This window comes from Aplidium turbinatum, chromosome 8, assembly GCF_918807975.1.
Source record: "Aplidium turbinatum chromosome 8, kaAplTurb1.1, whole genome shotgun sequence".
Classification (NCBI taxonomy): domain Eukaryota; kingdom Metazoa; phylum Chordata; class Ascidiacea; order Aplousobranchia; family Polyclinidae; genus Aplidium; species Aplidium turbinatum.
The window spans coordinates 16,051,797-16,066,588 of NC_137479.1; the positions used below are offsets into that span (position 1 = coordinate 16,051,797).

The window sequence follows — 14,792 nt, forward strand, 5'->3', positions numbered from 1 at the left end:
CCTTGTTACAAAGGCACAGTCGCATGCTCTCGAGTGGTGTCGCACTGGCGACAATCGGTTTAGCGCTTTCCACTCTCACTACCGGTACTTATGAATCGCTTTTTTCGTTTTCACTTTCGGCAAGATCAAGTAGGCTAACGATGGTTCAACGCTTCGTTGTGTTTAAGTAATATACAGTAGAACTCGGTTAATCCGGATCTTTGCCTAATCCGGATAAAACTGGAAGTACAAATGATTTGTAATCTTTTTCTTGAGAAACAGCTTTGGATTATCCGGATCTTCGCCTATTCCGGACAAAAGTTGCGCTTTTTCTATCACTTTATCCGGATTTGCCAGTGATTACTTTGTTTGACCGTGATTTTTTGTAAGTTTTCCATAGAAACTCGTCTTCGGTAACTATTTTCATAAGTTTTGAGTGACTACAGATTATTCCGACACGCATGTCTGAAGATGTAACTTTTGCCAGTGTGTTCTTGCGTTAGACGCAGAGTCTACAAATACATTCATTTTACATGCATACTGCATTTCAAAAGAACTCTATCACTGGGTCGCTAGTGTGGTGATCGCGCGTCTCGGAATTGGCAGATGACCACGCTAATGCGTTCAATTTCGGTGATTTTTACCGATACCCTTCTATCTAGGTAACGTCAGGCTTGATAGAGCCGTCATCGGTTAATCCGGATCTTCGCCTAATCCGGATGGAATCGCCGGTCAAATCGAATCCGGATTAACCGAGTTCTACTGTAGATCTTTTTCTCTGCTTGAGTGTGAAGAGGCTCACAACCAGAAAGTTGACCATTTCAAACGCATAGTTTCCACAGCAGAAAAAAATCAGTACGGTACTGTCCAAGCTAAATAAAAATTTCCACATCTACACTTTCAAGTTGATTTATTCAATTTTGGCGAAGGTTGTATGCATCGATATGTTACAAGTAAATATTTACAGTCTTGTGACAAGGACGATTTGAACATAAATTGTTTCTCCGCCCAGCTCTGCGTCATAATGCGTATTCGAACAATCTACTGTGTATCCAGCTACCACAATCGGTTAGTTTTTGCAACGATAGACCGTCTAAGTAGGCTTGGATAGTACAGGTGTTAAGTTCCGTTCAGCAGGTTAGAAAAAAAATTCGGACCTGGCGCATTAGCCGGCCGAAGAGCACAATGAATCTCGACAGAAAGCATCGCGTAACCTGTAATGAGGCTGTTAGCCAGATATGCGATTACTTCGAAAGCAATGGCAGGACTTGTGGGAAAGAGCTCGAAGGCCAAGGGTTGTCCATACCTGTACTTCAACGATAAGAATATTGTAAGGGTGATCTTATTCAGATACAGTATAAAAGTACAAGGAACGACCCAACTTGCTGGAAAAAATGGAGAGTGCGATTTGATAACAAACAAGAAACTGGAAAAGATTATTTTGTTTTGCAGTGGCACCAGCAGGAACAACGGAATCTTTCCGTACTACAGTGAAAACATACACAAATCAAAATGCCTGTACAATGTAAGCACATACAACCGTATTTTATGTTCATAAGTAAAACCAGTGTGACCAGAAAGGTAACTGTGGGGAAATTGTGCATGGCAAGCTTAACATAAAAAGCGGTCCTTTATTAAAAAAATTTACTTGACTCAATAGTAGCCTACAGTATTTGCATTAAAAAGGTGGTTAAATTACAGTACATCACCTCGGGTCCTCGGTATAAACCATTAAGGGAACGTTCAAATATTACGTAACGCTTTTTTTCCGAATTTTTGACCCCCCCTCCCCCATGTAACGCCAACGTAACGCTTTTTTCAATCCCCCCCTCCCCCATGTAACGCTTTTTCACTACGAATTCAGCACAAAAAACTACCATTTCGTACTCGAAAGCGTTACGTAACGTTTTGCTTGAACCCCCTCCCCCCCGATGTGACGCTAACGTAACGCTTTGCATAAACCCCCCCCTCCCCCTCGAAGGCGTTACGTAATATTTGAACGTTCCCTAAACATGCGGTGGTGCTGCTAATTGTGATATGAACTTGGTTTACGTGCAAATATTATTGAAGTTGTTTCTAAAGTGTTGCTTTTCATACAAAAAAAAAATCAAACGCAGTGTGATACTCGAAACACATTGTATGATACGATGAATTTAGTATTGTAAGCAGTTTTTATCGTGAAATAAAACCTCTACGTCTCGAACATATTTGATTAAAACCGCTCCACTGGAGAGATGAAAAACGTTTTAAACATATGACACAATTATTATACAAATTGTGTCAACAGCTGGAGTGACACAACTACAAACAGATGTTAATCGTCTTATTAGATGTCATGTTGCAAAAGTTTTTGAAATACCAATAGCTTTAAAAATGCAAATCATCCTTGCGTGAATACTGAGTTCATGCATTCACAAGCTTACTGAGTTATGCTGGCAAACTGCTTAAAGATAGCCAAGATGTTAGGGTCTAGATCAGCTGTGAAGAGAAGATTTCCCATTGTCGCCATGTACTTGGTCACTGTGCCCTTGTGCAAAAGGAAAATCTCCTGAAGGCGTTCAATGGTGTTCTTAAACCAAGGAGTGTAATGGTGATGTCCAGTTGATTCACAACGCACAAGGTGATCTGATAAGATCATGATAAACCGTTGAAAAATAATCAAAAATAGCTTCTTCTGTTCCCCACTTGCAGCATCAACTTGTTCTTGCATCTTTCTCATATCGTCTTCATTCGGAGCGAACAGGTTGAATGCTCGTAGCATATCATCTTCTTCGTCTCCACCCCTCTTTTCATTGGCTAAATGTGCTCGTTCTTGCATTTCCATTAGCTCCCCTTCCAAACGAGCAAGATGTTTGTTCATCTTCCGAATGGTGGAATGCATGATTTCCCAAGTGTACAACCTGGTAAAATCGGCAGCCATTTCAGGAGAGAAAAGCCATTTAGCAACAGAGGCACAATCAACAATTTGAGTGCGAAGCATCTTATCAACGAGAACTACAAGCATCTGAGGATGATTTCCCCAAACATCTTTAGTAATGCGAAGACATTCAATCTTTCCCTCTTCACTTTCCGAAGCCCACTTCAAAACTTTGTGAAACTTCGACAATGCACTAAAAGAATGACTGAAAGACTTTTGAGCCAAGTACAGTAGCGACTGAAGAAAAATTTCAAGTCGTTTTGGATCATATGTTAATCCTTCAGGCATGTTTTCTGTTTTAATAGTTTCCAACATCACTATAAGCTCATCTTCCGTACTCTTTGACTTAATAGCAGCAATGATCTTCTGGGCAATATTGATATCTTTACGTTCTTCCTCAGTGGCATCTCTTCCTGGCTCAATCATGTACTTGTACAGAATCTTGGGATTACTTGGAAGAAGTGGTTCAAACTCCAAAGGGACAAGATCACACAACCGTTGATGGTATGAAAGTCGCAAACACTTTTCCAGTACTTCTTTGATGAATTTTGGCTTTGGAGTTGCTAGATCATGTTCAAGACAATCAGCCCACTCATTCCAGCTCCAACGAAACTGAAAGTTGCTGAGATGTTGTGAAAACCAGTTAACGAAACGATCACTGCATGTGACATTCATTGCATCCAGTCTCTCAAATAGCATGTCCGATGCCAAAGCAAGAACTTGAGGCATGCTGCTTGGTTGCAACTTACACAACTCAATGAACGTAGATGTATAAAATACCAGAGGGTATGGTGATGCAGGAAGTCGAAACATATCACCAAGCAAAGTTTCAATTACCATGTGATTTAAAGGAATCTTTTCTTGTCGAGGGAAAGCCAATAGACGAGATGCGCATTCTTTTTTATCTTTTCTAAAAGATCTGATCAAGCAACGAATCTGTTCTTCTATAAGCCATCGCTCAATAGCATGATTTCCTGGGATTAGTGGCCCTTCTGGGCAGTCAGTGTAATCAAACATCCGATACACAACTTGAGGGATTGGATAAATGGAAGTTCCAGCAACATGAGGTGGAGGAATAAAATCCGGAAGATTATGCTGCAAAGCATCAGCAAGCACAGGCTGGAATGCCAGATAAGGGCGCATGATGATATCTTCTACCCAACCATCTTCACGAAGTTTGCACACTTGTGCAAAGAGACAATCAATGTATTCCTCCTGAGGATGAGGATCATCTGCTGACCACACTCTCAAAAACTTATGATGCTCCTTATTTCGATTGTATATGTACTTGTGAAGCTTTGAAAACAATTCATCCATTTCGCTTCCTTTTTTTTCAGTCAGAAGGGCACCACACCATGGCAAAGCAGCCATGACCGCAAAGACATACCAATCTTTTCGACTTTGTGGCACACCTTCCTGTTTAGCTACAGATACAAAAGTTTCCAAAAGATTTATCATTGAACTTGCAGTTACAACATTGCAGTTAAGTAGATCACCCAGGAACTGAACAATGTAGCGAGCAGAATCAAATTGATTGGTGGTGATCAATCGCTTCATTTCTAATATCATCATTTCAGCAAATTCTGAACCACAGGTGTAATTTCGAACATTCAATAAGCCTAGTAATGTTGTATAAATTGAGCATTTTTCTGGCAGCTGATATGAGCACATGACCAAAATCCGCAAAATTTGGGCCTTGAAGTTTGGAAGATCTGCTTCAAGTACAGCTGCTAACCCTTCTAAGTTGCTCTCAAGTGAAGATGAACTTTTTTCTCCAACACGGCAAATAAGGGATTCTAATCTTTTTTGAATTTCTTCAGTTGATTCAGAAGTTTTTCTTCTTTTGTTGAAGTTTGCTTTTGCTTCATCATCAGATAAGTCACTGTCTCGATGGGGCCGTCGTCGACTGGACATTTCACATGCACTTATTGAAGTATCACCAATTTAAATATATTTCTTTTAACTGTAGTTCTAAAAAAACACCAAATAAATAAAAATAAACAAATGCTTTTTGCTTACAAAAAACTGTAAGGTTGAAAAATGGAAAAAAGATCACAAAAACAATGGATCAGCACTAGAGGATGTCAATTGGAGTTTTGACTGAAAAGCTTATGATGATATTACTATAAATATTAATTTTCTTGTAGACAAAATTATCTATGGAAACCTATATTCATAAAAGCAAGCAAACTATATGATGTAAATTATACTGTATGGCAGGGTTACTCAACTAATCTTAACAAAGGTCCACTTTGACAAGATGAATATTTTTAGCGATCCGGTGAATAAGTTGCTTCACACGCAACCACGAAAGTTAAACTATCTGTACCAAACCACTTTTTTAAGTAAAATGTAACTCGAATTGGATTTCTAAAAAAGTGTTTTGGGGAGTCTAGGAGTCGAAGCCACCCAGCTACTAGGATAATCACAATAAAAATTGCTTCCTCCCAGTAGAAATCTGTTTAAAGAAGCCCTGAAACGTGGCAATGGGGTTTTTCTTCCAAAAGCTCAAGGGCCACCATCAACATCCAGAAGGTCCGGATTCGGACCGTTGTCCGCCAGTTGAGTACTTGAGTAGTCCTGCTGTTTGGTTTCAAATGCATCCAAATACAGTAGAATTTGCCTATAGTGACACCTGAAGGGACCGCGGAAAAAGTGTCACTATAAGCGAAGTGTCACTATAGACGAATGATGACGACGTTGATAACGTCACTTGTGCAGTATCTGCGCATGCGCATCCCATGTTGGTTTAATTCAAACCCAGTCAGCAAATCAATCCTTTATGGTTCAACCTCTGCATACGTTAAATCAATGTAAAAAGATGGATTTGCTGGCTGGGAACAGGCGAATGCTGATAAGGACAAAATATGATTCCAACTTAAACTGGAAATACACCGTAAAGTATCCTTATACGGAAATTTTTGAGCCCAAGGGACAGAAATGTGGTGTCACTGTAAGCAAAGTGTTCTTATACACGAAGTCACTATAGGCGAAGTCATTTCTATGCAAAACATATGGTTTGTAAATGGGACTTTGCAACAGGTGTCACTATAGGCGAAGTGTCACTATAGCCAAAGTCACTATAGGCGAATTCTACTGTATCTATAACAAAAGACGGAATGGCTCGTTTCGGTGAGTCTGATCCCTATTCAGTGATTTTTTTAAATTATTGGGTACCGTAGCCTAATTATCATTGCCGTTTTAGGGTTAGGGGTTAGAGGTTAGGAACTCACCGAATAGGACTGACCGAATAGTAGCAGACCCAACAAAAAAGCCATAGGTTAAAAGTGTGTAAGCCACAAACTATGTCAAGGCTAAGAAGTGAATAATATAACTTTTTCACAGTATGTGTAACAAATACCTGGAAAAATTTACCACCACAGTCATAAATGCACTTAGAGTAAATGCATTCAAGGCGAGGCTTGGCAATTACTGGAGCAAAAATCCATTGAAATTTATCTTGGAATCATCTTATGACATGTTATAATATATGGGTGCAACCTAGTTCGTACCCTGAAAAATCGAGAGAAAAAATTAAAAAAAGCCGAAGTCGCTGATCGCAGTTTAATAACACAAAGCCGAAGTCGTTGATCGGAGTTTCCGCAAACAACTCGAGAGTTAGGGTTAGCGGAAACTGCGGAAAAATACTTGCGGAAACTACGATCAGCGAAGGTTAGGGTTAGAGAGCATAGATTACTCGATGGTTAGAGTTAGGGTAATCGGAAACTGCGGAAAAATGTTTGCGGAAACTGCGATCAGCGAGGATTAGGGATGAATTCAAAATACCGAATCCAGAAGGATTCGGATCCTAAACTATCCGAATCCAAAATGGCAATAAAACCGGGTAATAAGATTCGGTTTTAAAGATATGCATTTATAAGTCTTGTGCAAGCTGTCAGCTTGAGACAGTGAACTGAAAAAAGTGTGGTTTACTCTCTTTTTCTTTGCACTGACACCATTCGCAGTTTCAGAAACGTTTTGCACGTGGTTGTGCGTGCACAGCGCATGCCTCCCTACGGCATTCACTCGCATGAGCAATCAAAGAAACCAAGCGCGCAATTTTCTTCACGATTTGTACACATGCACAAAAATGTGCAATGCTTTTTTTCAATTCACGTGCGTATGCGACAGTTTGACTGGTGGCGTAACAACATTGAGCAGATGTCCCTGCTAAAGGAGTTGGCTCTGAAATACCTCAGCATACTTGCTAATCAGCTTCTTCCGAGCGATGCTTTTCCAGTGCGGGCTTGACGGCATTTAAGCTGCGCTCCCGTTTAGCGTTGCCAGATGGGAAAGTAGGATACCAAATTAAAAAACTCTGGTGAAATTTAGAGGTCTTTGGTGCCAAGCTTTTTGATCTTGGAACCAGACAACTTTTTGGTCAAATTTTCCCCACTCAATTTTTTAAAAAAGTTTTTTCAATTTTTTTAAACTTTTTAGCAAATAATCCCTGCTCGTATAGAAAACGTTTTGCAAGGTTTGTGTATGCATGATGGCAGTGTCTTATGTCTTAAAAACTATGTGTATTTTAGGCGAAATCGATTTATTTAGGGTGTTTTAAATAGCTGGTGAAATTTTAGTTACTTTTTGGTGTCAAGCAGCTTCCAGCATCTGGCAACACGGCTCTCACTTGTCTGGCAGTCATTTGGAATGCCATAGCCCTTGATGTGTTGCACTACAATAAACATCTACTTTGATTGTGTTCCTTTTGTGTCAAAATTTGCAAATAAACATTGCATGAATTTTTTTACTTTTTGCGTTGCTGGAGCCTAGAAGTTAATAGGATTCGGTATTCTGGATTCGATTTAGTATTCCGGAATAATTCTGGAATAGTGAATTATTCTGAATTGCCCATCCCTAGTTAGGGTTATAGTCCAGTCGTTGAAGGGTTTTACCTTGACTTAATTGGTGTAAAGCTGAAATTTTGTACATTGGTTCTGTTCATTATGTACAATAACCAAAAAAAAATCCCCGTCAAAATATTTTGGTGAAAAAAAGTTATCCGCTATTTTCGAAATTCCGCCATTTTTTTCAAAATGGCGGATATACAATTACTGAATTATTCAATTTTTATGAAATTATTGTTAGTGTTGGTGCTCATTTAAAAGTAAATTTTATACTGCAATTATTTCACACTGGCAAAGTTTTGGTCCACCGTGATTGCCGGAGGAAGTTTACGGATACACGGAAAAAGGGTTCAGAAAAAATGCCTGCAAAGAAATTACGGTCTGTGACAAGGAAATTCAAGCTTCTGAAGCCTCCAGTAGGCTATACTGCGTCAAAAGGGTGCTGATAGGATTAATGCTGCCAGTACTAATAGAGGGGACAATACTGTTGCGACAGCTGGTCGAAAAGTACACATAGACTGTCGTAAACGTTATACCAACTACCAACCCAATTGATAAACACTACAGCTTAAGACGAACAGAGAGAAAAGTGGGTCCTGCCTCACGGGGAAACGAAGTGTTCGAATTTTTGATGGCAATTTCCACAGTAAGACTCATTGTTTGTTTTGTGGGACTGGAGTTCTCACGGACAGACCTGGCTTTAGTTTTGTTAAAACAGATGTTTTTGCAAGGACTATATTAGAGTGTTGTGAGAGACGTTCTGACAATTGGTCATGCGCCATAAAAGGTCGTATTGAATATTACGGTAGCGATTTGCATGCTGCAGACTGTTTATACCAGGGTTTCCCAAACTTTTTGGGCAATGGACCCCTATTTGTCAAAGTGTTTTTTCGCGGACCCCAATCTTATGTCGCATCAATTTTCCGCCTAACCAGCGATAAATGTTAATACAAATAAAAATAAGTAACACTGAATCATGTTTATTAATCGAAATGACAACATCAATGGGATGGATGTGATTGCTTCTTACTGCACAACTTGTCAATTCTTGGAGCAATTTGTGACAAGCAAACTCGCAATTCAGAGTCTTCGATAAGTCTGGACCGGTATTTTGTCTTCATATTTGTAAGAGCTGAAAATGCTGTCTCACACATGTAGGTAGTGGCAAAAGGTAATAACATTTGGGTAGCCTTTTGTGAGAGCAGTGGATATTTGTTCTCAACACTTAACCAGAAAGATGCAAGAGGTTTTTGATTGAAACTAATCATTAAAGTTCGGTCAGATGACAATTCAGCCAATTCTTCTTCTTTGCGTCCTGACAGATCAGTTTTTGCAACAACAAAAGGGTTTAAAATCCAGTCAAAATTCTCATATGTCTCTTTTAAAAAGTACTTCGTAAAATGTACAGAAAGCAATTCCAAATGTTGTTGAATGTCAGAGAAAATCAAATCTGTATTTATTAAAGGTTTGTTGGCAATGTAGTCACACAGAACAGGAAACATATCCACAACATTTTCATTTATTCTCGTTTTCCATATGTTGAGTTTCTTTGTGAATGCTGTTATTTTGTTTTGACTGAGTAAAATGTTCGCATCTCTTCCCTGAAGTGACAAGTTCAGTTGATTGAGAAGGTTAAAAATATCTGCCAGATATGCAAGTTTCCCAAGCCAAATTTCATCGGCTACTAGTGAAGCTAAGTCCGCATTGTGCGCTCGCAAGAAAATTAAAACCTCCTCTCGCAGTTCAAACAGGCGTTTTACAATCTTTCCTCGCGACAGCCATCTAACTTCCGTATGGAGCAAAAGGCTTGAATGTTCTGAGCCTAGTTCATCGCAAAGTTTCGAAAACATTCGGGACTGCAGTGGGCGAGCTTTGATAGAGTTGATAACTTTGACACATAAAGATAAGACTTCAGACAAAGATTTTCCTAAATGTTTCGCAACAAGCGCTTCGCGATGAATCATGCAGTGCGTTCGTATAATGTTCGGTACTTTTTCCCTGATACGAGCTACAGCCCCGGAGTGCTTGCCGGTCATTGAAGCTGAATGTCATCATAGACGCCGAATGCAATTTTTAAGGTAGAGCAATTACCAAGACGTACTAATTCATTTCAAATATTTAAGATTGACACGGCCTAACATTCATTAAATAATTCATTTTAGTTACAAATCACGGCGGCATTCATCTGCAACAATGGAAGTACAGTACCGTACAATGTCAAGCCTGTTTTCGCCATTTTGTCATATCGTCAGGGACCCCCTGTGCAGTCTTTGCGGACCCCTAGGGGTCCGCGGACCCCACTTTGGGAAACCCTGGTTTATACCATCATTCTTGTAGTGTTAATTTTATATGTGGATTTAACGTACCCTTGCAATGCGGCAGAGTACCTGAGGCAAAACGTCTAAAATCTGGGCGACCTAAGGATGAGGAACAGGACCAGGCATTTCTAAAGATGTGTTCCCATCTTGAACGGAATGATGAAGAACAGTTAACGATATCAGACCTCAGATCTAAAATGAAAGAGTTTTTAGCAAATGATGATTGCCTTCCTTAAGGATCAAAATATCTGAAAACCCAATTATAGAAACAGTGTGGTGAATCTATTTATATAGCTGAAGGTCAGGGCCTTCATTGCATTATCACTATGAGTGAGAAGACATCCGAAATCCTCCGATCTCATTACCTAAAAACAAGACATGAGGATGATGAAGAGTCACAAAAGAGAGAAATAATTAAAACTGCGGCAAGGCTCATCAATGATGGTGTTCCAACTGTTAATGATCACTATCCAAGCACAGACGCACTCCTAAATAATAATAATAATCGTGTTTCATTTGCGCCCAAGGCGATACATAACATACAATGACACTGCGATCACAGATGTGATAGCCTACAACAGACGACAGGAGACATCGAAGTGACATATAGGCTTAGTCTTCGAGTCAGCTTCTCTCCTTATTTTGGGTTGCCATTAAGTGTCTGTGTCTAGTCACAGCCGCGTGCTCTGGAGCGGTGTCGAACCCACATCCTTTCGAACGTCGCGCAGACGTTCTCACCACTTCGCTACGCAACCGACACTCAATCTCGGTCCTGAAGACGCAGAAGACATCCTGAAGCGCAGAAGGCATCCTGAAGCGCAGAATACATCACTGGCTGGTTATGTAGGCTACCTTTTTCTCAGGATCAAACCCTGAGGAATATTGTGAATGGTGTTGTGGCCGAGGATGACGTTAATGTAGGCATAAACAAACGAAAAATGATCGACTTGATCAGTAAAACACTTCGGGGTAGTCAAAAGGCTGCAAAGTGATCAATGTCCCAGGGGATGCTGATGTTCCGATTGTGAAGGCTACTGTTGTTAATGTAGTGTCATACTCGACAACGTTGATTGGAGAAGACACAGATCTGTTGGTCCTGCTTCTTCATTATGCGCAACAAGCAAACAAAGATCTATATTTCCGTTCCGACAAGGAAAATGCTGACAAAGTGTATCAAATAAACGAACTGAAAATGGTGATGGGTGAAGAATTAGGTTACTTTTTCTACATGCCTACACTGGATGTGACATAGCATCAAGAATCTTTGGTGTTGGTAAGCAATTTGTCTTTCACAAGCTGGTAAAGGGTGCTGCTACTCTGAAAGACTGTGCCAATTACTTCCTTCTTCCAAAGCAGACAGCAGCATCCATTGTGAACAAAGATTGTCAAGCGATGGTTGTGATTTTTGGGGGCACGCGGACGGATTCCCTCTCGTCATTGCTACAGATTACTAATAAAAAGTAGTCTCTTCCCAATCATTTGTGACGCCTACCACCTACTGAGTCATCGACAAAATTTCACTGTCTAAGGGTTTACTACCAAATAATGGTCTGGCTAGGACAGGAGGTGATATGGAAACTTACGGGTGGGGTTGGAAACTGGAAGGCAGTCAGTTTGTGACAACAGAGTCGGACATGGATGCTGACCCAGATTCCCTCTTATAGAACCCACAGCAACTGTACAACTGGCTGTAGCACTGCCAGGTGGAGCTGTAGGCAGAATAATCTACCCTGTACCGCATCATGTGGACAGTGCAACTTGATGCCTGTAACAATACGTACAATCAGTCATTACTGGATGAAGATGATGACCAGGACTAATTGATGGAGGTATTTACGTAATTTAGCGTGGAAAGTAACCGCTCACACATCATTGGCCAGTTGTTCAATTTTAAGTTATCTGTTATTTTTTCTTGCCTTCAACTGCACTACAGTATATAACCTTGTGAAGTTTTATTTTGAATGTTATTCGCTCTGAGGATGCGCATTCTCATGGTGCGCGAAACGTCAGTGAAGCAATAAACCATCCTGTTTGTTGTAGCTTTTACTTTCAATTTCATCAGATGAACGTTGCAACTAGTACTAGAAGCGATAATTGTCCTAATGAACACCCAAACTTTTCAGTATTCAACTGAATGTAAATAACTTAATAAGTGGTCTGCCATTCCTGTACTGCCAATGTTTCACGTTATTGGTTTTGTTTCATATAAGTCTTTCCATTAAACTAATGAGTTAATTTCATTTTGAATTGTTTTAATGAATTCTTTACAACCTTAAACTTAGGGATAGACGCCAGAATTAAAGCTCTAGCATAAATATTAAGTGAATTATTGTCATTACACTGTTTTGTCGGCCATCTTGAAAATGACAACTTTTTGGTGCTCTGATTCTCCTAGATTTTTAATATATTATTCTTGATGATAAATAGGCCTAGTAGAAAAAACCTTTTGGAAAACTTTTTGTAGAAATTTTTTTTTGTTTTTAAATTTTTGTTTGAAAAGTTTGTTTATCCGCCAATTTGAGAAAAAAATTGGCGGATTTTCAAAAAAAGCGGATAACTTTTTTTCACCAAAAGATTTTCACGGGGATTTTTTTTTGGTCAATGTACATAATCAACAGAAGCAATGTGCAAAGTTTCAGCTTTACACCAATTAAGTCAAGGTTCGACCGTTTTTTTCGCTTCAACGACTGGACTATTAGAGCATAAATTACTCTATGGTTAGAGTGAGGGTAAAGGTTAGCGGAAACTGCGGAAAAATGTTTGCGAAAACTGCGATCAGCGAGGGTTAGAGCAGGGATTATTCTAAGGTTAGGGTAAGGGTTAGCGGAAACTGCGGTTAGCGGAAACTACGAAAAAATGTTTGCGAAAACTGCGATCAGCGAGGGTTAGAGCATAGATTAGTATATGGTTAGGGTTAGCGGAAACTGCGATCAGCGACTTCGTCTTTGTGCTATCTTTCTCTCGATCTTTTCAGGGGGAAAATTTTAAAATGTTTGCGGAAACTGCAATCAGCGACTTCCGCTTTTTTTAATTTTTTCTCTCGATCTTTTCTGGGTACGAACTGTTCAGGGTACGAACTAGGTTGCATCCATAATATACAAGTTACAGTACTATTGTGCTATATATGACTGTGTTTTTTTTACATGTTGTGCTCCCATAATTACGTATCTCTTATGAGGATTTATTTATGGTATGTTATCAGATACTATTATTGTTATTAGTTACGAAGGTGTAGACTGTAGATATTAACCTAATTTGACAGCAACTGGTATAGGCTAAGTTGTTTTGAATCATATGTTATCATATAAATGATCTACATCAAAAAGATGAAAAAGCACCCCGGTGCTTACAACATCTGATTATTATTAAACTAAGGCAGTGTAATCCATTAGTGACTAACAAAAAGATAATGTTTGAACCAGTTAGATGCCATCAAGGACATTATCAGACTCTTGCTCCAGTTAATACAATGCTGCAGCGATGTATGCGCATACAAAAAATATTGACGCCGTCAGCGTAAACGCAAACGTTCGAAAAACCATACGCCGTATGCTTTAACGTAACTTGTAAAAAAAGTTGGCGGCATCAGCGCATACACTAGCGTAAACTAATTTGCGGCTCTGGGCAAAGCCTGCCACTGTAGTTGTCAAAAGATGAAGTTTCAGGGTGCAATGGATCTTTTGCACATTCAAAATCACCAGAGCGTGACGTTTGAGTTACGCGGAGTCCGATGGTTAAGAATCGCTTGTTTTCTACGGTTTATGAAGGCGTTTCTTGTTATTGCAAGCAAGCGTGAGGTCGCTGGCAGGTGAAAGTAAATTTTTTGTGTTTATGAATTGTTGTAGATTATCGGTACACTTCAGTTCCTGTTCGTTTTAATCATAGTGTTGGGTAACAGACTAGGAAAGGCAATTTAGGACGACCATTGTGGAGCGTGTGCATTTTGACCGGGAATTATGGATCACGTAGTGGTACCTTCTCTTGCAACATTTTCTTTTCATTCTGCATACCATATGCAACAAACCAACCACACTTCATTGGTGATGCCAATGCATAGTCACTGGTATTTTCCTGTCGAAGATGTAAAATTGACAATTTTTTTTATGGCTCACTCTCTACATCAGTGGTTCTCAACCTTTTTATCTTGGTGGACCCCTTTTGGTGTCTTCGAAGCGGTCGCGGACCCCTAAAAATTTCAATTTGAAATTTTGATATATCGCGTTTCCTTATGGAATCATATGTTACATAAGTTTCAAAGCAACAAACTTAAAAGAATTTGCTGAGTTCGCAACGCACTTGACGATTGATGAGATTGACAAAATTATGTTATGACTTATGAGCTATATGTTGGCACACAGGATCAAACATCGGTAAGCTATATGCTCATTTGATGTATTTCTATAACTTTTATCAAAAGTTAATAGAATACTTGCAACTGTTACAAAGAATTTCTCCCTTTTTTCATTTGAAATCAATATTAATTCGTTATGATCACAGTCATTGCAAACCTGTGAGTGGTGATAGACTGCTGACTAACGTTTGTATTTCTAAATTAATCATTGATCAACAATCTGCTGTCTCAAAAGAATTAAGTTGAACATAGCCAACATAGCCTTATTAAAGAGATTAAGTAATTTATATGATATTTTAGTTAAGAAACTAAACCTTTGTGCAATGTCCTTTGCAATTTCAAACGACGCACCAGTGCGTTGCGACTTACAGTTTAAAAAT

General features: G+C 39.4%; 1 protein-coding gene across 1 annotated transcript; it reads right to left on the reverse strand.

Moving 5' to 3' along the window:
- Window positions 1-1,984: 1,984 nt before the first annotated feature.
- On the reverse strand, window positions 1,985-4,850 carry LOC145775381 (nuclear cap-binding protein subunit 1-like). Its single transcript, XM_082586671.1, has one exon. The coding sequence runs from the start codon at window positions 4,808-4,810 to the stop codon at window positions 2,399-2,401; it is 2,412 nt and encodes an 803-aa protein (XP_082442797.1). The 5' UTR covers window positions 4,811-4,850; the 3' UTR covers window positions 1,985-2,398.
- Between the last annotated feature and the right edge of the window lie 9,942 nt (window positions 4,851-14,792).

Coding starts and splice junctions, on each gene's coding strand:
- LOC145775381 (XM_082586671.1), bottom strand. CDS start 4,810: ATGTCCAGTCGACGACGGCCCCATCGAGACAGTGACTTATCTGATGAT.